Source organism: Musa acuminata, chromosome BXJ1-2 (genome assembly GCF_036884655.1).
Source record: "Musa acuminata AAA Group cultivar baxijiao chromosome BXJ1-2, Cavendish_Baxijiao_AAA, whole genome shotgun sequence".
In the NCBI taxonomy this organism is placed as follows: Eukaryota; Viridiplantae; Streptophyta; class Magnoliopsida; order Zingiberales; family Musaceae; genus Musa; species Musa acuminata.
This window is the reverse complement of record NC_088328.1, coordinates 20,736,262-20,758,722: the sequence shown is the minus strand read 5'-3', so window position 1 is coordinate 20,758,722 and position 22,461 is coordinate 20,736,262. Positions and strand designations below refer to the sequence as shown.

The 22,461-nt window shown below is 45.4% G+C and overlaps 3 protein-coding genes across 6 annotated transcripts; all 3 read left to right on the top strand.

The window, feature by feature from the left end:
• Positions 1–1,346: 1,346 nt before the first annotated feature.
• LOC135597644 (pre-mRNA cleavage factor Im 25 kDa subunit 2) lies at positions 1,347–7,837 on the top strand. Its single transcript, XM_065090889.1, has 7 exons — positions 1,347–1,544; positions 4,391–4,436; positions 6,056–6,149; positions 6,263–6,336; positions 6,892–6,978; positions 7,073–7,183; positions 7,566–7,837. The coding sequence occupies exons 1-7, from the start codon at positions 1,426–1,428 to the stop codon at positions 7,635–7,637; spliced, it is 603 nt and encodes a 200-aa protein (XP_064946961.1). The 5' UTR covers positions 1,347–1,425; the 3' UTR covers positions 7,638–7,837.
• A 6,587-nt stretch (positions 7,838–14,424) lies between these two features.
• On the top strand, positions 14,425–15,591 carry LOC135611381 (WD repeat-containing protein RUP2-like). The gene has a single exon (XM_065107125.1). It carries the CDS (start codon positions 14,425–14,427, stop codon positions 15,490–15,492), a length of 1,068 nt encoding a protein of 355 aa, XP_064963197.1. The 3' UTR covers positions 15,493–15,591.
• Positions 15,592–15,785: 194 nt separating this feature from the next.
• On the top strand, positions 15,786–21,356 carry LOC135597632 (transcription factor MYB3R-5-like). Of its 4 annotated transcripts, XM_065090885.1 has the most exons (8): positions 15,786–16,198; positions 16,654–16,708; positions 18,320–18,377; positions 18,671–18,765; positions 18,843–18,946; positions 19,532–19,660; positions 20,262–20,640; positions 20,721–20,840. In XM_065090885.1, exons 1-8 carry the CDS (start codon positions 16,113–16,115, stop codon positions 20,727–20,729), a joined length of 915 nt encoding a protein of 304 aa, XP_064946957.1. In that variant the 5' UTR covers positions 15,786–16,112; the 3' UTR covers positions 20,730–20,840. The 4 variants fall into 4 exon arrangements, with proteins under 4 accessions (XP_064946957.1, XP_064946946.1, XP_064946940.1 ...); XM_065090874.1 differs by having other exon boundaries at positions 18,686–18,765; positions 20,262–21,356; XM_065090868.1 differs by having other exon boundaries at positions 20,262–21,356.
• Positions 21,357–22,461: the final 1,105 nt, after the last annotated feature.

Here is a 22,461-nt window from a genome sequence, read left to right as displayed (position 1 = left end):
GGGTTCGCTAAGTCAATTTTACATTCTCTTCACCCACCCCCGTTGTCATTCCATTGCTTACACAACAATAGTCCACGCATCATTAGTTTCGTCGACGTGAAAGATTCCCCAACTTCACATGCCTTTAAAAGTATTCCTTGTATGATTGACGTGTTCTCTCAAGTCACATAGCAACACAAATGTATTTGTAGCGGCAAGACATCTAAAATTATGTGGGTTCTTATAATAAAGTCATCAGTATGTTCAAAGCATGAACAAATGCAGCTTCATTGAAGTAGTGTCATCTGGAATATGACTACTAAAGCTGTTCAGCTATTCAGATGAACAGAGGTCCGAGTTTGGCCCATACTACCACACAGAAGATTGCCTGCCCGATAGCAACAGTTCTGCTCGTTCTCATCTCCTCTGTTCCTACAAGTTCTAACCCACACTATCACACAGAAGATTACCCAACCTAGACATCTTTATCGAATACTCCACATGCATTCCTGCCCCAAAGTAGTGCACATTCCGACTCTGGGTGTTGCCAAAACCACTAGTCACAGTTGCAAAGATCAAACCACTCGTTAATAGTATGAAAGGCATCCTGTAATCTCATTAATTTGTTCTAGCAATTTGGATTCATAAGCATCATCTGTGGTTAGCAGCATTCCCAAGTCCAGGAAGCAACAAGACCACGAGCAGAGGAACTCCCTGCAGAGACAACCTATGCAGAGAAGCAATTGAAAACAATCTCCTGCCCCCATCCATCTCCACCAAAAACACTACTGCTCTCGATGATTCCCACGACGGAAGCTCGAGACTTCCTCTCCTTCTGTTGCTGCTGCTCCTTCCGTAACCCAGAGCCGGTCGTCTTCCCCGACTCGGCTGCCACCGCCGCCTTCTCCTTTCTGCGCCTCACAACGTACTCTTCCGAGATGTACACGTCCATGGTGGCGGTGGTGGAGATCAGGTGAGGCTGCACGTTAGCTCGAAACCTCGGTCGGCGCTGGAGACTCTGCGGGCAGTGCGGTGGCGCATATAAAGAGGCAAGAAAAGGTGGCGAGAAGAGCGGAATCCAGTGGGCTTTAGTCCCACGTTTTGCTTGTTGGGAAACCACGAAATCCACGGTTTGAGGAAACCCATCAAACCTGACTCGTACACGCGTCGAACGCACGGCCACACGTAGTCGATGATGCCTCTCGATGAAAACACCTTTGAATTCCCTAAACATGGAGACGAGCTTTAGTTCTCGTGAAAACATCTGTTTCTGTTTCTTTTAACAAGAAAAAGAAAACGTTTTCCTTCTTTGTGTCGGTCTCAAGTTCTCTAAGGGCGAACCCCGAAATAAAACCCCAACCGAATCAGTTCGGGTTCGCCTGGTACTTTCGGCCGCCGGTCAAGCGTAGAGCCAGATAACGACGCAGGCGAGGAGGAAGAGGAGGGATGGTGACCTCGTCGGTGGTGAACACGTACCCCCTCTCGAACTACACGTTCGGGACGAAGGAGCCCAAGATGGAGAAGGACACCTCCGTCGCCGATCGCCTCGCCCGCATGAAGGTCAAGTAAGTCCACCACCCTGATCGCTCCCGAAACCCTAGTCTCGTTTCTTTTCTCTTTCGTATCAAACACTAGTACTATTTGATTTGTGGTAGGCTCCTCCCTTTTGTCCAATCCACGACGTAAGTAGCGGCGGATCGCAAGATCAAAGACAGGGTTGATTTAAGAGTTTTGGCACCTTCCCTAGATCGTAGGTACACTTACATTGATGCTGGAACTGTTGGGGGTAAAAACTCAGTGATAAAATATTAAATCTGATTTAATTAATAAAACAAAAATAAGAAGATTAGAATTCATTCGGAATCGCGTTTGTGATGCTGTCCTAAGGAATCCTTCACAGGTTTGTGGTTCAAGGATACGACCGGGATTCCTCTTTGGGGGCACGACCGTGGGGAGGTTGACGCTGCGAGTAGAAGAATATTTTTCATATAAAATTGATTGATAAATTCATTTATGGCTATGTGTAATCATAACCAATAAATTCAATTAAAGTATGTAAATCAATCAGAAATAACGTATACAAAATAAGGAAACAAGTAAAATAAAAATAAAATTTGAGATTTCTATTTTTAAAATATAAAATATCTAACAGAAATGATGCATAAAGTCCATTGTTAGGTCCAGTTTTATACAGTTGAATTCATACTCTGCGGTTTGGAGGCTAATAATACTCTTCTTTTCTGATAAAGTTTATCATCCAAAAGTCACATCTTGTAACGGTTGTGGACTAAGTAGTGGCACCTGGAATGATGGTGGCTTGAAACAAGGATCATCCACTGTATTCTTTACCATGCTCATAACAGTTATTTACTCATTGATTGGATAGATTAAGATTCTTACTAAAAATATACTCTGATCCATGATTCGCATTATCGGTCAATACCGGTGTATCAACCAGCTATCAATATGGTACGTACCAAATTGTACCGAGCGTACTGACACATGGTACACTGGGGTGTACCGATGTACTGCCCATATCGGTCCTCTATCGGACTGGTACGTACTGCTTGTACCGAGCGGTACACCAAACCTTGTTCTGATCTCTCTCTTGAAACCCATGATAATTGGTTTTTTTTTTTTTTTTGGGTCAATATCCAGGCGTATATGTTAGAAAGGACAAAGTCGTAGTATGCTTTTAATTGTAGAAGCACTAAAAGTTTGCATGACTTAGCTTTTTTATTCTTGTTTCTTATTGGAATGGTGCTCTCTTAACCGAAAAGGATAGCATTGTATGCACCTGCATGTTGAATTTCCAACTCCTTGTATGACCTGTGGTTGATAAGTTTGCTTCTTACATGCAATCTTAATTGAGCACTTAATGTTATTGTGGGTAGTTTCATCTTCCCTGGGAAATGATATGCACTTAATGTTATTGTTTGGTGGGATAATATGCTCTGTATGAAGCACTGCAAGACAACAAATATGAAAATTTTGATTGAATGAATATTAGTTCGTGTAAGTTGTGTTTACTGGCTGGGTCTGTAAAACTCAAGGCTCATTAAGAAATTGATGATTACCATCTTTAACATGTATCCCTATTCAAAGTGAATATTTTGGAACTTGTATCATGTATGTTTCTCCACTATTTGCCTTCAGGTTTAAGCTATTTGCTTGTATTTTCCATTGAAAATGGAAAAATATCTTAACATTCTGTGAAAGGCTATATCAACTTACTGTGTTAATGAAATGGAATTGCTTCTTCTACCTCTTAGCATTGAGGCACCCATTTGATCATCAACTGTGGATTGGAGGCTTCTTTAGAGGAATTTAGGCTACTTTTCTTATTGATTTGCTAATGATGTCATACTAAATTTTCAATTAATAACCAGAAGCCTGAGTTGTAGCTAATGTGTACTTCTTTTTCCTCAAGACTGTCATGATTACTTTAACTATATTAGGTGTTATTTTGTCAAAATCCATTTTTACGTGTGATCACTATTCTTTACAACGTCACAGCTAAAACATTCTTGCTTGATACTAACCTTTTAAGCCATTGTAAGGCACAAGGCAAAATGCCTTGGTTGCATATTCTTAGAATGGTGACTACCATTGCCAATTGATGCTCACCTGTCAAATTATTCCTGTTGATTTTTTTTTTTTCCATTTTGTTGTTTTTGTTGGTTGCAAACAGCACATTGCTTGAAGGACCTATCATATGATTCTATGTCATGTAATTTTCTTTCTTTTAAAAAGGATGTTACTGGTGAAGTGACTCTATTCTTAAAGATGTAACAAAAGAAAGACGATGAAGGCACCAAGAGTGGGCAAATATTGGTTGAATTGTCAACTGCAATTAAGGAAATTTTCATAATTTAGCAGTCTTTGAAGTTGTACATTTCTAAAACTTTTATGGTTATTGTTAAACAGCAACTTCTGTTTTCATACAAAACCAAGTGCCGCAATTGCCCATAATTTGGCACTGGGACTATCCATAAATAGAAATTTGTGAATTGAATTGTCATTTCTAAAACTTCTGTTTTCATACAAAACCAAATGTTGGTTGAATTGTCAACTGCAATTAAGGAAATTTTCATAATTTAGCAGTCTTTGAAGTTGTACATTTCTAAAACTTTTATGGTTATTGTCAAACAGCAACTTCTGTTTTCATACAAAACCAAGTGCCGCAATTGCCCATAATTTGGCACTGGGACTATCCATAAATAGAAATTTGTGAATTGATAGTAACTGATAGTAGAATGAAAACCACTGTTGTTTTCTTGTCAGAAATTTTGGAACTTATATTGGAGAAAGCCCTTTGGTATTTCTCATCTCTTATGGCACATCCCTAATGTGACGTACTGGAACTTTTGAATTCTTCTATTGTTTGACTTCTTCTTTTCTTTTGATTCAGCTATATGAAAGAAGGTATGCGGACAAGTGTTGAAGGAATTTTACTGGTAAAGATCTACACAATATACCAGTATCTTATCAGCTTTTAGTTGCGTTTTGGTTTTCTCAACATTGTGGAAGATAAATAATGGAATATGGTGTTCACATTTTTCTTTGACAGCAAGCTAATCTATTCAAAATTTTATGGTTATGTACGTTGTGGTGAATTTGTTGGTTATTCTCAATTCCTACAAAAGTGCACTCTTGATTTGGTTATAATGTGGAAGTGCTCACAACAGTAATCGTGAGTTTGTAACATCAATATTTTGTCCTTGATTTGAAAATACATTTAATCTTTGTTCTAGACACTGAGTTGTACTCGAGAGGTATGCCAGAATGCATATTGCAAATATGGACAATGATTAATTTAATACCATGAATTTAGAATGAAAGAATCACAATTGTAAGGATCTCGGACAGGATAGGTTTTGGAAATATAATAAAGATCCACGTTTTAGCCTCTTCACACTTGGCTGTGTTGCAATATTCTTATTTGATTTTTTTCATCCCTAGTTTCTTTCGGGAAATGTTTTGGAAATTGTTTTTCTTCATAGTGAAACCATGGACTGCTTGATTTTTTTTGTTAGATTGGTTTAGAATTAAATCAATTATATGAGCATTATTTTGGCTGGTTCTGGGATGAATTATTTGTCGCATATTATACATGAGCTTTGGGAAAATCAACTTGACTGAGCAAATTTGTTGAAGTGGAATGCATATTAGCTGCAAAAAAAGGAAATTTGGTTCACTCATCACTACTCTTTTCTCTTCCTCTTTGCACTTCTTTTTCCTATTTCTGTGTTGCTTCATGTTCTTGATTTCTACCCTTAATCATGACTAATAATTGTATGCACCAAGAAAACCTTTTCATCCTTTTTGCTTTCACAATTCAATGAATGATTTTTAAGCTTGGGTGTACCTCAAGAATATGTTTTGTATATACTGTCTTTGTATTTCGTTCTTTCTTTTAAATGCAATTGAAATAACCTATTAATTTAACTTCGATCCTTGTCATTCATTTGTCTATCTGTTGTTTGGGAAACTTCATTCAAGTCTAATGCTCTACATAATACTCTCTTGGGGAGTTGTCTGTTGTTTGGTAGCTTATCCATATGGAATCATCAATCAGGTTTCTTTTGTTATTTGAGTTTGGCTAACCTCTGTTGCAAATTTGAACTTTGTTCATTGAAGGTCCCTAAACATCTAGGATAATTATTAATGTTTATCTCAGTGAGCTAATTTTCGACATGTTTTGCCTCAAGCTTTCTTAGCTGCCTTAGACATTTTTTTTCTTTAAATATCTTTGATCAGGTAACCAAATTTAGTGGGAGCTAGCTGCTAACAAAATACAACAAAGCAGTAATGTCCCAACTGCTAGCCAAATGTTTTCAAATATTGTGATGATTCCTTCTACGTAACATGATTATTGTTCTGTGCTGTTGTGCATTGCGCAAGTTATCGATAGCATATCATGTCTTGTTATTCACCCGAACATGTGATGGTCATAATTTTCCTGGGATATCTTGTTTTCATCATAAAATATCAATGTGGAAATTAAAAGTTTGTATCGAATTTGAGTTTTCCCATCACTAAAGTTAAAACTTTATTTATTTATTTGTTCTTGTAGGTCCAGGAGCACAATCATCCGCACATACTGTTACTGCAAATAGGCAATACTTTCTGTAAGCTTCCTGGTGGACGTCTAAAGCCTGGGGAGAATGGTAGGTTGTCAGTAATGCAAAATCCTATTTCCTGACATGTTCTAGCTTTGATATATCTTTCATGGGAAGTTTTCACTTGTCTGACCCTGTGTTCATGTGATTTGATTTGTCAGAAATAGAGGGTCTGAAACGAAAGCTTTGTAGCAAACTTGCTGCAAATTCACCTTCCTTTCTGCCGAATTGGCAGGTACTTCGCCAAATCAAAATTTTCTTGGCCTACACTAAATTCACTTTCTAGTTATCGACGAAAGAACTCTATAAGAAGGAACACACACACCATGTGCATTGATTATAATTTGTAAAACAGTCTTGTTTCTGGTTAATTCATGTGCACAGAAGCATTCATCTCATGCTGAGAAAAATGTTGCACTAACAGTAACATTGTGTTGGCCACAATGTAGCCTTCTATACCATTCTTGTCTCAGCAACTTTGCCTGATCTGGTCCACATTCTGAACTATCAGATGTGTCAAACAACTAATACTTCTCCAGCTTGTTTCTTATTTCCTCAAGCATGAATCACGGCATTCATTTCCACTTTTGTGGTGTTGGAGATTTTGACTCATATGCACTTTTTTCCTCTTCTAATGGCATCGCTGAATGAGGGTTTTATATCATTACTTGTTTGCCATAGTACTGTTTGTTATTTCTTTTACCAATTGTGGTGCATATATTGACTATGTGCCGAGCTCAAGTGGCACCTATTATGGTGACATTGGTTACATGTTTGCTTTAACTTGCAGATCGGTGAATGTGTTGCTACCTGGTGGAGGCCGAACTTTGAAACAGTAATGTACCCATACTGCCCTCCTCATATAACTAAGCCCAAGGTATGTTGCACTTATAGCTTCATAAATTGACTAATGAATTCAAAATTAGTGGGGTCTATTTTCTGATTCTAAACCCAAAATTGTCTATTTCCAGGAATGTAAGAAACTTTTCCTTGTGCACCTGTCAGAAAGAGAATATTTTGCTGTTCCCAAAAACTTGAAGTTGCTTGCGGTTCCATTATTTGAACTATATGACAATGTTCAGGTACCAGCATACACCTCAACTGTTAGAAGATCTGCTTCACTACAACAATTGCAAGAATTGTGCATTATGACTCTTTTTTAAGCTGCTATCTATTGCCTTTTATACATAAAATAAAGTTACCAATATAAGCAGATGATGAGAGGTCCTTCAGGTTTTAGCTTATGGATCTGGAGGATAATATTCTTTACATTTTTCCAAACCTACCTGATATTGTGATATCGATCATATGCTGCCTTTTACCGTATCTGTAACCGTAATCTTCTAGTTTCTTACCCTAGTTCACTTTTGTAATGTTAAAAAGTCTTGTTTGTTTGTTTTCTATTAGGCATATATTGTTCTTCTCTAACATAGAAAACATACTTGTCCTTTGAAATGGATGCAGAGATATGGCCCCGTTATATCAACAATTCCACAACAGTTGTCGAGGTTCCAGTTCAACATGGTTACATCATGAAACTGATGAAGCTAATCTTGATGACCTCCAAGGAAATTCAATGGTAGGAACTTGCTTAGCTACTAATTTGAAGCATTCGATCTTGTTGGATACTCGGTTATCTTAGTTAGTACTTCAAAATTGTATGGTCCTAATAAGTTACCAGCAACTCCTATTTTTTTCATATTAAGTGGGTTGCAGAATCAAGAAAAGGTTTTTTCCTTGCTGCTGCTCAAAGTATTTGGTATTTGGGGAAGATATACAAAATAAAATAAAAACTTAGGTAGCTTTAATATATTGAAATATATGAAATTTGTGATACAACATGTAGTTTGCTGGTGGTGGTGGTAGTGTTGATTTGTTGGAGGTACAAAATACTGGAGTTGATACAGGACCCACCTGTGTCCATTCAATCCCTTGGCATGAGGTCCCAGAATCAGAAATGGGCGTCGACAAGATCAGCAAGGGACCTGCGTCCACACACGTTCCAGCAGTTGCCACCACGAGGCACAAGGCATATTAGCCAACGTCTCCTTGTTCCTCCTCCACTCGCCTTCTCCTCCTTTCCTTCTCGTTCATCGCCACCGGTGGAACATTGACTCTCTCTCTCTCTCTCTACAATCCCATTCGCTTTCTGTAATGCTATCCAGTATCTATAGATGATAGCATTCGAGCTATCATGGTGATGCTCCAACGCCATAAAATGGTGATGCTCTCTTTGGTGGCGAGGGGTCTGTGCATTTTAAGTCCACCAGTCACATTTGGTTGAACGCCCCCCCTACATTTGCCATCTTTTGGACCTGTTAACCTCATAGCCACAATTGACATTGGTTTGACTATTCTAGACCATCGGCATGGGTAGTTCAGATGAAGGAAAGGTGATCAATGTACTATTTATGTACCATGGCATGAGAAATCAATCCCTCCTCCGTTAACGTTCTCTGTTTCAGCTCGCATTTGTGTTCCCGTGCTAATTTAATATTTCCTTGGCTCTTAAAGCTTCTTGATATCACAGACTCTCTACCCTGTCATTCTCAGCATCTTCGGATAAGAATAATAACAAATGGGTGCAAATACGAAGGAACCAGTGGAATCCAACTTCCAACTCCTTGAAGTGATCACGCAATCTTTACTCAACACTGTTGCAGAGCCAATCGCTATACGTGTGGACAATGAACAACACTACCTCGACATCCTCCGACATTTACACGGAAGAAGAAGAAGAAGGAAGAGTGGAAGAAGAGAAAGCATGCTCCGAATGGGACTTCCGCCAGTTGGTGTAAACAACTTTAAGCCATGGTCTCGGGGCCGACGAGGCTCGGTTCGGGTCTGGATGACAGGGATCTCCCTGGGACGTTCCTCAAGACTGTTGTGGCGGCTGGCTGCGGTGGTCCGATCGGGACGGGGTCGCCGTTTCCTCCGGGCAAGAACTCCTAGCCTGCACGTCCAGTGGGGACCTTCGACTTTGCACCTGCACAAAGGTCGAGTCGGGGTGCTCGGCCCGACCCCTCCGACGATCAAGTCAATGATGTGGAGTGGTGCGGTGTTTTCCTGTGTCTTTTTTCTCTCATTTTTTTCTCCCCCTCGGCGTTTAGAACGCGAGGGTATTTATAGAGAAGTTTAGTGGTACCTGATGTGCCTGCCCGCAGGGGGCAGGATCATACCTCTGATGGCGTTTGACATCGCTGTTGGCGTGGCGTGAGGGATCGAGCCTGAGCAGGATATTTAATGTGCCTCGGTCGGCGTTCCAATTCGTTTGACCAGGCTCTATCTGGTTGATCGAGGCGTGAGCTTCGTCTGGGTCAGCTGACGTTAGCCCGAGTCTTGTCGCCATTTATTACCCTCATCATATTCCCCCCCAAAGGAAGCTATGCGTCGGTTGCCGTAAGGCGGGTCCGAGGCATGGCTTTGGTTTTAAGGAACCGTGTTTGTCGGGCAGAGGCCGGTTCGTTGCCAAGGGTGCGGGAATCGTGGAGCTTGACAATTGATGAGGGTTGGATGTACAGCGGTGGCTATGGATAGTGTGCGACCGAGGAGCACGACTTAGTTGGTCGGGTCGAACAAAAGATGTGGTCGCCGGAAGCATGGGTCCGAGGAGCACGACACAGGCGGGCTACGCCCGAGGAGCTGGACTCAAGCGAGCAGGCCGCGCAGGTATGGTCTCGGGCAGCATGGATCCGAGGAGCATGACGCAGGCGGGCAGACCGCACAGGTGTGGTCTCGGGCAGCATGGATCCGAGGAGCACGACGTAGGCGGGCAGGCCGCTCAAGTGTGGTCTCGGGCGACATGCGACCGAGGAATACAACGCAAGCGGGCTGGCCGCGCAGGTGTGGTCTCGAGCGACATGGAGCCGAGGAGCATGACTCAGGCGGGCAGGCCGCGCAGAGGTTGCGGTCTCGGGAGGCATGGAGCTGAGGAGCACAACTCAGGCGGGCAAGCCACGAAAGTGTGGTCTCGAGCAACATACGGCCGAAGAGCACGACGTAGGCGGGCAAGCCACGCAGAGGTCGCGGTCTCGGGAGGCATGGAGCCGAGGAGCACGACTCAGGCAAGCAGGCCGCGCAGGTGTGGTCTCGGGCAGCATGGATCCGAGGAGCACGACGCAGGCGGGTTGGTTGCGCAAGTGTGGTCTCGGGCAACATGCGACCGAGGAGCACGACGCAGGCGGGCTGGCCGCGCAGGTGTGGTCTCGGGCAGCATGGATCCGAGGAGCACAACGCAGGCGGGCAGGCCGCACAGGTGTGGTCTCGGGCGACATGCGGCCGAGGAGCATGACACAGGCGGGCTGACCGCGCAGGTGTGGTCTCGGGCGACATGGAGCCAAGAAGCACGACTCAGGCGGGCAGGCCGCGCAGAGGTTGCGGTCTCGGGAGGCATGGAGCCGAGGAGCACGACTCAAACGGGCAGGCCATGCAGGTGTGGTCTCGGGCAGCATGGATCCGAGGAGCACGACGCAAGCAGGTTGGCCGCGCAAAGGTCGCGGTCTCGGGAGGCATGGAGCCGAGGAGCACGACTCAGGCGGGCAGGCCGCGCAGGTGTGGTCTCGGGTGACATGCGACCGAGGAGCACGACGCAGGTGGGCTGGCCGCGCAGGGGTCGTGGTCTCGGGAAGCATGGAGCCAAGGAGCACGACGCAGGCGAGCTGGCCGCGCATAGGTCGCGGTCTCGGGAGGCATGGAGCCGAGGAGCACAACGCAGGCGGGCTGGCCGCGTAGAGGTCGCGATCTCGGGCAACATGCAACCGAGGAGCACGACGCAGGCGGGCAGGCCACACAGGCGTGATCTCGGGGAGCATAGAGCCGAGGAGCACGACGCAAGCGGGCTGGCCGCGCAGGTGTGGTCTCGGGCAACATACGGCCGAGGAGCACGACGCAGGGGGGCAGGCCGCGCAGGTGTGGTCTCGGGGAGCATGAAGCCGAGGAGCACGACGTATGCGGGCTAGCCGCGCGGGCGTGGTCTCGGGGAGCATAAAGCCGAGGAGCTCGACGCAGGCGGGTTGGCCGCGCAAGCGTGGTCTCGGGGAGCATGGAGCCGAGGAGCACGACACAGGCGGGCTGACCGCGCAGGTGTGGTCTCGGGAAACATGCGATCGAGGAGCACGACGCAGGCGGGCTGGCCGCGCAGGTGTGGTCTCGGGCAGCATGGATCCGAGGAGCACGATGCAGGCGGGCAGGCCGCGCAGGTGTGGTCTCGGGCGACATTTGGCCGAGGAGCACGACGCAAGCGGGTTGGCCGCTCAGGTGTGGTCTCGGGCAACATGGAGCCGAGGAGCACGACTCAGGCGGGCAGGCCGCGCAGGTGTGGTCTCGGGCAACATACGACCGAGGAGCACGATGCAGGCGGGTAGGCCACACAAAGGTCGTGGTCTCGGGAGGCATGGAGCTGAGGAGCACAACTCAGGCGGGCAGGCCGCGTAGAGGTCGCGGTCTCGGGAGGCATGGAGCCAAAGAGCACGACTCAGGCGGGCAGGCCGCGTAGGTGTGGTCTCGGGCAGCATGGATCCGAGGAGCACGACGCAGGCGGGCAAGCCGCGTAGGTGTGGTCTCGGGCGACATGCAATCGAGGAGCACGACGCAGGCGGGCTGGCCGCGCAGGTGTGGACTCGGGTAGTCTACGGTCGAGCCATGTAAATACAGAAGGGGTTAGGCCGGGGCTAACCGCGAGCCGGGAGGCAGTCAAGTATATACTGAGCCTTCGCTCGGAAGAGACTGAGGTAGGGCCTAGATTCCTTTTTATGAGGACTATATCGGATAGCCACCGCGGGTGCTTGACTTCTTCTATGGAGCCCGCTGCCAAAAGTCGCTCCTCTTTGCTGTCACAAACGGTCGTCGCGCACCTGCAACAACTTCGTTGAACGAACCATTCGTCGCTCACACCTACATGTACAACTGCTTGACAACATGTTTTCTCTTAGTTTTGGGTCATTTTGCTTGTAAAAATGTAAGTTCGAACAAGCTGGAGCGTTACAAAGCGACCGCTCACCGAACCGAGCAAAACAACCCCAAAACAGCTCCGTTTTCGCGTGCCGCGGGCTGATTTCTGCAATCTGCCTCCACTCACCAAAACGTCAGCCATCTCAGGCCCTTTGAACCCCCCGGGTGGCACAGGGCTGGATGGGGCTTCGGTTATATATCGGGCGTTGAACTCTCTTTCGCAAGTTCGCACGTGGCCTTTACGGGAACTTGTTTTCGCGCCCGGGACCAGGTGAGCGGTTGTTTGTGGGCTTGCAGCTGTTCGTTCATCCTTCTAAAGCCTTGTTTTCTCCCTCTCCCTCTTTTCTCTTGTGCACGCAAGGTGCTCGCTGAATTGCTTGTAAAGCTTCCCCTTTTTGCAAGACTTCGGGACTTGTCCGTTGCTCGTTCTTTCGAACTAACCAACTTTCTCTTTTATAGGTCCTTCGGGGCCTGCGAGAGATTACAAGTGGGCTGATCCTTATGGAGCAATATTGCAAGGGCGAAGCGCGACTTAGGCAACGCAAGCTAAGTTCGCATCTTTACCACAAGGGTGACTTGCGACTTAGGCAACGCAAGCTAAGTTCGCGTCTTTGGCCGCAAGGGTGCCACACGCCTTAGGCAATTCTAGCTAAGGCCGTGACATCGCGGTCACCCAGGCCTCCGCCGCGATGTACTGGTTAGCCCGCTGGAGCATATCTGGTAGTGTGGTGGGGGGTCGCTCCGTGAGGGACCAGAGGAAACTGGAAGGTCGTAGGTCTATCATAAACGCATGCACTAACAAAGAGGGATGAGCGTCCGGCAACCCCCGGATTTGTGTTATAAAGCGATTCACAAAATGGGAGAGGGGCTCGTCCTCCCTCTGGTTGAGTCCGAGGAGAAGTGCCGCGGAAGGCTTCGGCCGCGCATAGGCCACGAAGTGGAGCTCGAAGTTCTTGACGAGCTGGTTGAAGGAAGCGATCGTTCCAGTCTTCAAGCCACCATACCACGCGTGGGTCGGCCCTCTCAGAGTGGTGGGAAACGCTCTGCACATCAGAGCATCAGAGGTTCTGTATAGCGCTATCTGGGTGCGAAAAGCAACTACATGGTCCGCTGGGTCGGTGGAGCCATCGTAAGCGTCCAGGGAGGGGAGCCGGAAGTTCGGGGGGACTGTTTGATCCTGTATCTCGGGTGTGAACGGAGATCCATGGTGTGCGTCCTCCCCGAGCTCTCCCCTCAACCTGCGAACCTTGTTTTGCACCTCGTCCAGTCGTTGGCTGAAGAAGCGCAACTGGACTCGAAGAGAGTCGGTAGGATCCGAAGATAGTGCATCGGGTTTCGGGTGGCCCCTCGGGTTCGTCGTCACTCGATCCTCGAGTGGGGCCAATGGGACCCGAGGCGAAGCGGGAAGCTCCCGAGGTGGTGTGCGGGCTTGAACGGGTGCCTCCAGTTGCCACAGTGATTGGATCACAAGTGGGTGCGTTAGACGAGAAACGAGTGGGATAATAGTTTGCACCATACCCGTCAGAGCTCAGACTTGATGAGCGAGGTCCTGAAAGGCCTCGGATGACACGGGCGACGGGTCAACTGGGGCTCCCTCGGGTGGCGACCAGCCCGGGTCGTTGAATATCCGCCAATAGCACTCTGAGGTCGTGGCGGGGTGTTCGTCACGAAGATTTCCGTGCGGGGGATGTTCCCCTGAAGCTCCAATCGGATGTGACCCCTCAGCCGCAGGTTCGTCCGGGCCAATCGGGTGATCCCTCGACATTCCGACCCTCCTTCTAACGCCAATCTATTGGTGTAAACAACTTTAAGCCGTGGCCTCGGGGCTGACGCGGCTCGGTTCGGGTCCGGATGACGGGGATCACCCTGGGACGTTCCTCAAGACTACTGTGGCGGTCGGCTGCGGTGGTCCGATCGGGACGGGGTTGTCGATTCCTCCGGGCAGGAATTCCTCGCCTGCGCGTCCAGTGGGGACCTTCGACTTTGCACCTGCACAAAGGTCGGGTCGGGGTGCTCGGCCCAACCCCTCCGACGATCAAGTCAATGATGTGGAGTGATGCGGTGTTTTCCTGTGTGTCTTTTTTCTCTCCTTTTTTCTCCCCCTCGGCGTTTAGAACGCGAGGGTATTTATAGGGAAGTTTAGTGGTACCTGATGTGCCCGCCCGCAGGGGGCAGGATCGTATGTCCGATGGCGTCTGACATCGTTGTTGGCGTGGCATAAGGGATTGAGCCTATGCAGGATGTTTAATGTGCCTCGGTCGACGTTCCAATTCGTTTGACCAAGCTCTGCCGGGTTGATCAAGGCGTGAGCTTCGTCTGGGTCAGCTGACGTCAGCCCGAATCTTGTCGTCATTTATTACCCTCATCACCGCCTATGCTTCGTGGTCTCGTCAGGACAAGTCCCCGACATCGTCGGCGTCGGCGCTATCAACTTGGCGGCATCGCGAGGAAGATAAGAATTTACAGCCTCCGCACTTTGCTGCCGCCGGAAGGACATGCGGGCGGCGCAGCGGCCTTTTACGGCCACTCCACTGCTTGTGACTTCTACATCTGCACTCCGGCCAAGCTCGGCAGCCTGCAGTGGCTCCCGGCCTCCGGCTGTCGCGTCCTCGGCTCAGGCGACTACGATGGTGTGGTGACCGAGTCCGACGAGGAGCGGCGCGTCGAGGTGTTCGAGCGCGACGAGCATGCCGGCCGCCACGTCCGGAGCGTGGATTACTCGCCCGACGGGAGCTCGGCTCGTCGGGGTGACGCCACCGCTCAGCAGTGGGACACCCGCCGCGGCGGCAAGGGGTGTGTGGGGGTGGCGCGGCCGGGAGCGGCGGTGTGCGGCGTGGAGTTCGATCCGGGCGGCGGTCCGTGGGTCGGGGTGGGAAGCGACGACCGGCACGCATACGTGTACGACGTGCGGGCGGTTTCGGCGGGACCGGTGGCGGTGCTCGCTGTGCACGGCCGCGCGGTGACCTACGTAAGGTTTGCCGGGGGGCCGGGGCGGGCGGTGGTGTCGTCGGGGACGGACGGCAGCCACCGGCTGTGGGACTGGGTGGGGGGAGGAGGCGGTGGAGGGGTCGAGGAAGTGCGCGCGTACAGCGGGCACGCGAACGCGCTGCGCTTCGTGGGAATGTCGGTGTGGCGCACGGGGGGGGGGGCTCGTGTACGACCTCCGGTTGGAGGAGAGCCAATTTGGGTGCGGGGCTTCGAGGAGCACGGGAGGGAAGCGGAGGGCGGGTTCGTCAGCGCCATCAGCTGGAGGCAAGCAGGTGAGACGGAGGCGCAGGAGGCATCAAAAGTTCTCGCCGGCGGATCGAACGGGGCCTTACAGGCCTTCGTTTGCTTCGAGCGCCGCATGTTGGGCCAACCTTCCCTTCCTGTGGCCGAAGGAAGGTGGCATCAAAGTTGGCAACTCGAGCACAGGAGAACGAAATGGGTTTCATTTAGATAGATTCGACAGCAAATGAAAACTCGACCAAAAATTAACAGTGAATCGATTCGTCTCGATGGGTTCCAATTCGATGATTGTATATACAACAAGCTATTAGGCTGTGCACTTCTTTATTCTTTTTCGATATTTATGCAGTTAACTTTAATGATCAATAGACGATGTTTAACTACAAGAATATATATATATATATATATATATATAATTGCGATTTTAATAAGCAAATTACTTAGCTAGAAGCGATATAAATGCAAATTAATCTTTATAAAAGGGGGAGTCTTCCTTCCAAAGCACGCTGTGTACCATAAAGTAGCTTGCCACACAAGGAGGGAGTTCACAGTAAATGCTACGGCCGTTAAATAGGAGGGCTTTGTCGTGCTGCTCTCTGCAGTCCTTTTGCTCTCCATCAATCTCTGTGTGTCTCTCTCCCCCGCAACCCTCTCTGTCCCTCTCTCTTCTTTCCCGCCTTCGAAGTTGAAAGGTCGAAAACCCTAGCACTCTGCTACCCTTCGTTCTCGCGGGAAACTTGGGCGGCGCTCCTCCGCGTTCCGGAGGTGAGAAGGCATACATTTGCTTGCTTGTCTCTTCACGTTTGGCGTTGGGGTCCGGAGGAGAAGAGAGGCATGGTGGAAGAGTTGGATGTGGGAGAAGCCAAGGCGGAGAGGGCTCCGGAAGTCCCTCCGTCGTTTTCTTCTCCGGTTCCTCCTAGGTACGAGGGATCCCACCTCTCTAGTTTGGCTTTTGGTGCGTCTTCTTTGGCGGTCCTGCGTTTTAGTTCATCTTTGCGTTGGCTGGAGAATCGATGTCAAGAATTGGTTTTGGTTTAGAAAAGCATAGATCGTTGGAATTTTCACAAGTCTTATTCTGCTCGGTGTGCTTTTGATATCATTGTTGTTTTCCTTGGTTTTCTGTTGAACTCGTTGGTTGAGTGGATTTGGCTGGCCTGAACTGATCTCTACGGCTTATACATATTATAGATGCTGAATCATAAAAATAGCAGTTTTCATCTCTAACCTTAATTCTTGATTAATTTGATCGGCCCACGGTGATGTGTGAATTAAGCATTGCTTTTGATATCTTTTGATTGAAAATGGGACCGTACTCGTGTGGGATTCTTTACATGATAGGCATAATGATTGTAGTTTTTTCCCCTTATATTTTCAGAAAAATAAGTGGTCCGACTCGGAGATCAACAAAGGGGGGCTGGACAAATGAGGAGGTGAGCACTATGTGATTGTGTTTGAGATTAATCTTGCGAATGAGTGTACATATCAATTTGTTCATCTAAGATTGCCAATCTGATTCAATTAAGAATTCAAAATTTAGATCATCGTATACCTATTCCTTTTTTCTGACTTTAACGGGCCTCCAATTGCTCAGCACTCAGGAGAAGAACAATTTGGTCTTTGTTTGCATGGCTCGTCTCATCATTCTAATTTCCTGACCCTTTTTGCATAGCATTAGCACACTTCATTGCATGCTATTTTGACTTGTGGAAGGCATATGCTTATCGAGTGTAGAATGAATTGGGATAATCAAAGGGGCTTGGTATTAAGAAAATCTGAAGAAGCTAATAGTCAATTGCTGGTTAGGTGGCTATGAAGCTATTTGGTGGATATCTTCCTCCTTGGGCACTGTTTGTAGATGATTTTTTGGATGGCAGTTATGTCTTGGCACTTAATGAGATTATTTTAGAAGAGTCTTTGCCATAGGAAAGGTCAGTTTCTCTTTGCAGCGTGAGTTCTTCTATGGTGCCATTTTCAGGCAGGGTAAATTTGAGCTACTGGTGCCACATGTGGTTAGGAGGTTCTAATTTTACTCTCAAGGGTGTGATGCTCTAACCAGTGAAAGTTATTTTTCAGGTATTTCACTACATAACTTGAAGACTTTGTGAGAATAAGGATTGCCTTTGGTATGTTTTTTCAGATGAAACATAGATGAACCATACATCAGCTTTAAGAGTTGAATTTGGAACAAGAAACCTGACCAATTTCGGTGCAGATTGAGACCATATTGTTCTTTCTTCCTAGCATCCCTTTAAAATTTTCTCCGATATGAAGTTTGTAAAGTCTCTTTTGAAGTCAGTTTGGAAGATTTAGTCTCCTTGTGGTAAAGATTTTCATTTAATTGGCTATCTATGCATAAAATATAGGCCATGGTAGAGTTTAACAATCACATTATTGGAGAGGAGGTTTGGAGTCAGGATTACATCTATTTTGACTGTTGTCGGGTTAAAGAACTTTGGCCAAAAAATTTTAGAGGCCATCTCTTTGGACTTCTCTGACGATTTCGATTTCTTTCCTTTGCTCCTAGTTGTAGCTGGTCTTACCGGGAAAAAGGAAAAGTTGTTTGAAGATGTTACTTCGTGTCGTCATGTTGAATAGCATGTCTGGAATGCAACAGAAGGGTGATTGATGGTGTAGAGGAAGATAAATCTGGAAGTTCGGGAGATAGTATGATATTTAGGTAATGTTGGATGATGTTTGATAGTAGATATGGGAGGGAAGCATATTGAAAGTGTGGTAAGTTCATGGTAACTGTCTTCCTTTAGCCTGGGGAATGTTTGTTTTAAGTTTGTTTTATTATTTTCTATTCTTTTTTATCCTTCTGCTTTCTGTTTTTTCCTCAAGTTCATTGCCTTGCTCTTTTATTTCCTTTTGCTGTTTTTCTTCTGTTTACCTCTTCGGCTTATTCTTTCCTTAATAAATGAACTGGGAGTGTAAATTTATCCTGCCTTTCTTAAAATGTTCCACTTTTAGAAGAAAGGTGAGCTTAGCTAAATGTATATATTTTTATCTGCTTGCTTTTTAATCATGCATTTTGATGACAGGATGCCATTTTATCTAGAGCTGTGAAGCAGTTTGATGGAAGAAACTGGAAGAGGATAGGTAAAAAAAAAAAAATCGCAACTTCTGTTTGCATGGTTTCTTGATTAGTTATGTTCAATATGTAGCACTTCTTCCTTTTTCATATGTTTAAAGACCTACAAACAAGTACTTGTGTTTTTATGGTTAGAATAAAAAGGTGTGCAAATAACATGAAGACTAGAATTCTCTGTTGAGTTTTGCCCCTTTTTTTTTAAAACAACCCAATATAGAGTAAATTCATTCATGAATAATTAGCAGTTTCAGCATTGGCTACTTTTGGTGCTTGAATTAATGAGTGTAATGATCCTCACCAGCTGAGGCTTTCCCAGGCCGGACAGATATTCAGTGCCTGCATAGGTGGCAGAAGGTTCTCAACCCGGAGCTAGTTAAAGGAAGTTGGACAAAAGAGGTGCAAGCCACTCCTTAACTAGGAAATTAACGGCATGTTTGTTGATTGCTCAAATCTGGTTCTTCTATGATGTTTAGGAAGATGAGTGCATTATCAAGCTAGTTGCAAAGCATGGTTGTAAGAGATGGTCTATCATTGCAAAGTCATTGTCGGGCCGCATAGGCAAGCAATGTCGTGAGAGGTATGTACCTTAGGGCCATAATATAATATTCTTGATAGTTACCAAATTCACTGATGCTTAGCTTATACATCAATAAAAATTTCTTAGTCGGATGCTCTGGCATTTTACTGATATAAGATCAGCTATATGTTGATATCAAGAGCAAGGATTTCAATCTTGATCATACTAGACCATCTGGAATTACCCAAAAAAATAATAAAAGTATAAATCCCCACTGGTACCAACCTATGTGGCCCTATACTGGTCCTTGGTTGCACTAGTAAATACCGGTCTCTACTGTCCAATATAATTGAAATTTAATTCCTTGATCAATAATGTTGAAGATGCTACCTTTGTTGGAAAACTTCAATATATCAGTGGGAAATAAACATTTCATATTTTGGTGCCGTGTGAGTGGATCCTAGTCGCAAAATTATTTTGGATTTAAAATTAATTGCTATATTGGTTAGAATATCAAAGATTTTAGAATTTTTCGGTGCATTTCTCTTACTTAATTTCCATTTTGTGTACGCAATAGTTAACTGGTTCTTGCAGACGCCTGAGTTTGAATGGGTAGAATTAATGCTTCCACAATATGTTTTTCAGGTGGTATAACCACTTGAACCCTGCAATAAAAAAAGATGCATGGACGCCAGAAGAAGAAGTGACATTAATTTATGCCCATAAAAAATATGGAAATAAATGGGCTGAGATAGCCAAGCATTTACATGGAAGGTATTGCTCTTGTTTTCCATTTGAAAAAAACACTTAATTTGACATGTAGGCTTGCACAACTTCATTATAGGCAATGTACTATAATTAGAGTGTAACTCGAAAATAGCATATGGTATGAATAAAGATGATACTTCATTTTTCTGACTGTACAATCTTTGCTTCAAAGATGTAATTAATGCCTTACCTGCACTCCTGGTTTGCTAAATATTCAATGTCAAAGTTGCTCTTTCTAGTCCTTTGCTTGCATCTCCCGTCTCTAACTATTTTCATGTGAAAGTATCAATTCAGATGATATTTAATGGAAACCTCAATCTGGATGGAGGTTTACTTTGCTTCCATCTTGATGCTAGTGCAAAAGATAGTTGGTGATAAATCAAGGTTTGCAAGAAACAATGTGGTCTTCTAGAATATTTAGCTGACATGCTCGTCTTCTGATTAAATTACATGCATTTTCATGAAACCTTTATTTTGTTTCAATACTAATAGGATCCTCACGTGCAGTTGATGTTTAGAGTTTTGCTGGGTTTTACGTACTCGTGGATTTGATGTTTTCATCGAATAATTAGTTCATACATTCATGATTTGATCAATTATCTGCCAGGGCAGAGAACTCAATCAAAAACCATTGGAACTGCTCATTGAAGAAGAAGCTGGCTTCTTATTTATCATCCAAGAGTTTTGACCAACCATCTGGTGTTATTGCTCTTAATTTGGAGGACTGTATACAGAAGGTGGGATGCTTAGAAGCAGATTCTTCAGAGCAAGGCATACTTGGGTTTGGTAGTCATTTTACGGCTAATGCTGCCGTTTTGGATCATCAGAATCCTAGTAAACGGGCACTTGATGCCAGCTTGCGACCTCTTCTCGGTGGTGTATCTAGATGTTTCAGAGTAAACAACCAGAGTATGACATTAGAGGATTCAAGATTCTTAGACATAGAGATGAAAGTTATTTCAACAAGGTGTAGACACATGACAGAGGTAAATAATTCTACGAGGCATCTTAACTTTTCGATTGATGAAAGCCCTGGTGCAATTGCCCAGACTGCTATGTCTTGCAGCAGCTGTGAGCGATCATGCCACGAGTCTGATACATGGCACAGAGATGGTTCTGCTCGTGGAAATGCTTCAGATTTACAAAATTGTTCCACTATTCAGTCGGAAATGAATCCTTCTTCGAGCAATCATCTCTGCTCAGACGATCATTCTTACACTGATAAATCAAATATTCCAGGATTCGGTTTATCCAACAATGATGGAGGTCGCCAGAGCGACCTTGTTCCTGGGACTTACCTCCATGTGCAGGTGCAAGATATAATGGTTTCCACTTCAAGTGAAGAAAGGGCTGTCTCAAACGGCCATATACAACAGAATCACAGCTCCGGCGAATGTTCTACGCCTCCAAACCATTCTCAAAGTCTTGCTAGTATTCCAGTAAGTCCTGCATCCTTTTTGAGAAGTGCAGCCAAGAGCTTCAAGAACACCCCCTCCATTTTGAGGAGACGCAAGCATGAGAGTTCCAAGCAATTGTTTGTGGATTGTTGAATAAGAAGCTCCCGTGGTTATTTTTCAAGCTGTAATTTGTAGAGAATACTTCTGAGCTTGAAATTGGGCCTTAAACCTCAAATTTGAAAAAAATATTCTGGTTGTATTTAGCAAATTTGTGGTGCCAATTCTCTCAATTATCAGTTATCTTAGATTGCCACTGCTGTCTGATCTATAGATGTGGCTATTACAGGGTGATAATGCTCTACTCCAAGAACTCATTTGCAGAGCTCGTAGTGCGCCTGATCAATATGCACGCAGTTCAAGTAGACAGCTCGGCGTTGGTCAATGATAATGGGTGATTAGAATATGGTATGAAACCCTTTTTACGTTGGTCAAAGCCCCCATTCGTTGTACATGAATTAGACATGTATTAATCAAATTAGGCTAATCGAATTAGCTCGATCGATTCGTCACACTACAAGTTCGATAATTTTAATAAAAATATAAAATACATTACATGATATTTTTATTACAAATATCCTTGATAATAAATAAGAAAATAAGATTATTTACATTTCAAATGATCCAATTCGAGCCGATCTGTCTCCATTTTCATGGCGATCTGATTGATCCGCTTGTGAAGGGAGTCGATCCTTCTTTTTTACGGTCGATGTTAGGATAACATAACAGTGGGTGAAAGTGATGTAGCTGCCGAAATCACTGCAGGAAATAAAAAGAAAAGGTCAACGCCAATCTGCTGCGTCAGCCGTCGCTGTCCATCCCATCGCTCGTCGCCGACGACTTCGGACTTTTCTCGCACACCAACCCACCACTGATCACTCTGCACAGCCACAGATGGCGCTCACCACATTATTTGGGGGGTTAAGATACGTAGATTATGTTAAGTATACAGTCCGATCGGAGGCCGATCATGACCACAAGTATGATTACCGTCGGGACTTGGAATGGTAAGTAGATCTCCTCTTTGCGCCTGCAAGCCTCGGGCAGCTCTTGGGATGACCTAAGTTGATATGGTCCGAACAGCCGTCCACCGCCACACGGTTGCTTAGCGTCGACAACTCTACTTTTGTCATCGTCATAGCTCGCCAATAATTACGTTTTTATATCATTGTCAAATCACATCCGAAAGCTTATGTTGACAGACGAGATGGTGTCATATTAGAAATTGATAGTTATAAGTCGATAATATCTGAATCTTAGAAAAAAAATATATATTATATAAATGATAAGTCCATAATATTTGGATGACTCGAATGCTTTTTGAGAATTAAGATGGACTTGGTTGCACTTTTC

Coding starts and splice junctions, on each gene's coding strand:
- LOC135597632 (XM_065090868.1), top strand. CDS start 16,113: ATGGTGGAAGAGTTGGATGTGGGAGAAGCCAAGGCGGAGAGGGCTCCG. Junction 16,709..18,319: donor GGGGCTGGACAAATGAGGAG/GTGAGCACTATG, acceptor TTTTGATGACAG/GATGCCATTTTATCTAGAGC. Junction 18,766..18,842: donor AAGGAAGTTGGACAAAAGAG/GTGCAAGCCACT, acceptor TATGATGTTTAG/GAAGATGAGTGCATTATCAA.
- LOC135611381 (XM_065107125.1), top strand. CDS start 14,425: ATGCTTCGTGGTCTCGTCAGGACAAGTCCCCGACATCGTCGGCGTCGG.
- LOC135597644 (XM_065090889.1), top strand. CDS start 1,426: ATGGTGACCTCGTCGGTGGTGAACACGTACCCCCTCTCGAACTACACG. Junction 4,437..6,055: donor GTGTTGAAGGAATTTTACTG/GTAAAGATCTAC, acceptor TTGTTCTTGTAG/GTCCAGGAGCACAATCATCC. Junction 6,979..7,072: donor CTCATATAACTAAGCCCAAG/GTATGTTGCACT, acceptor GTCTATTTCCAG/GAATGTAAGAAACTTTTCCT.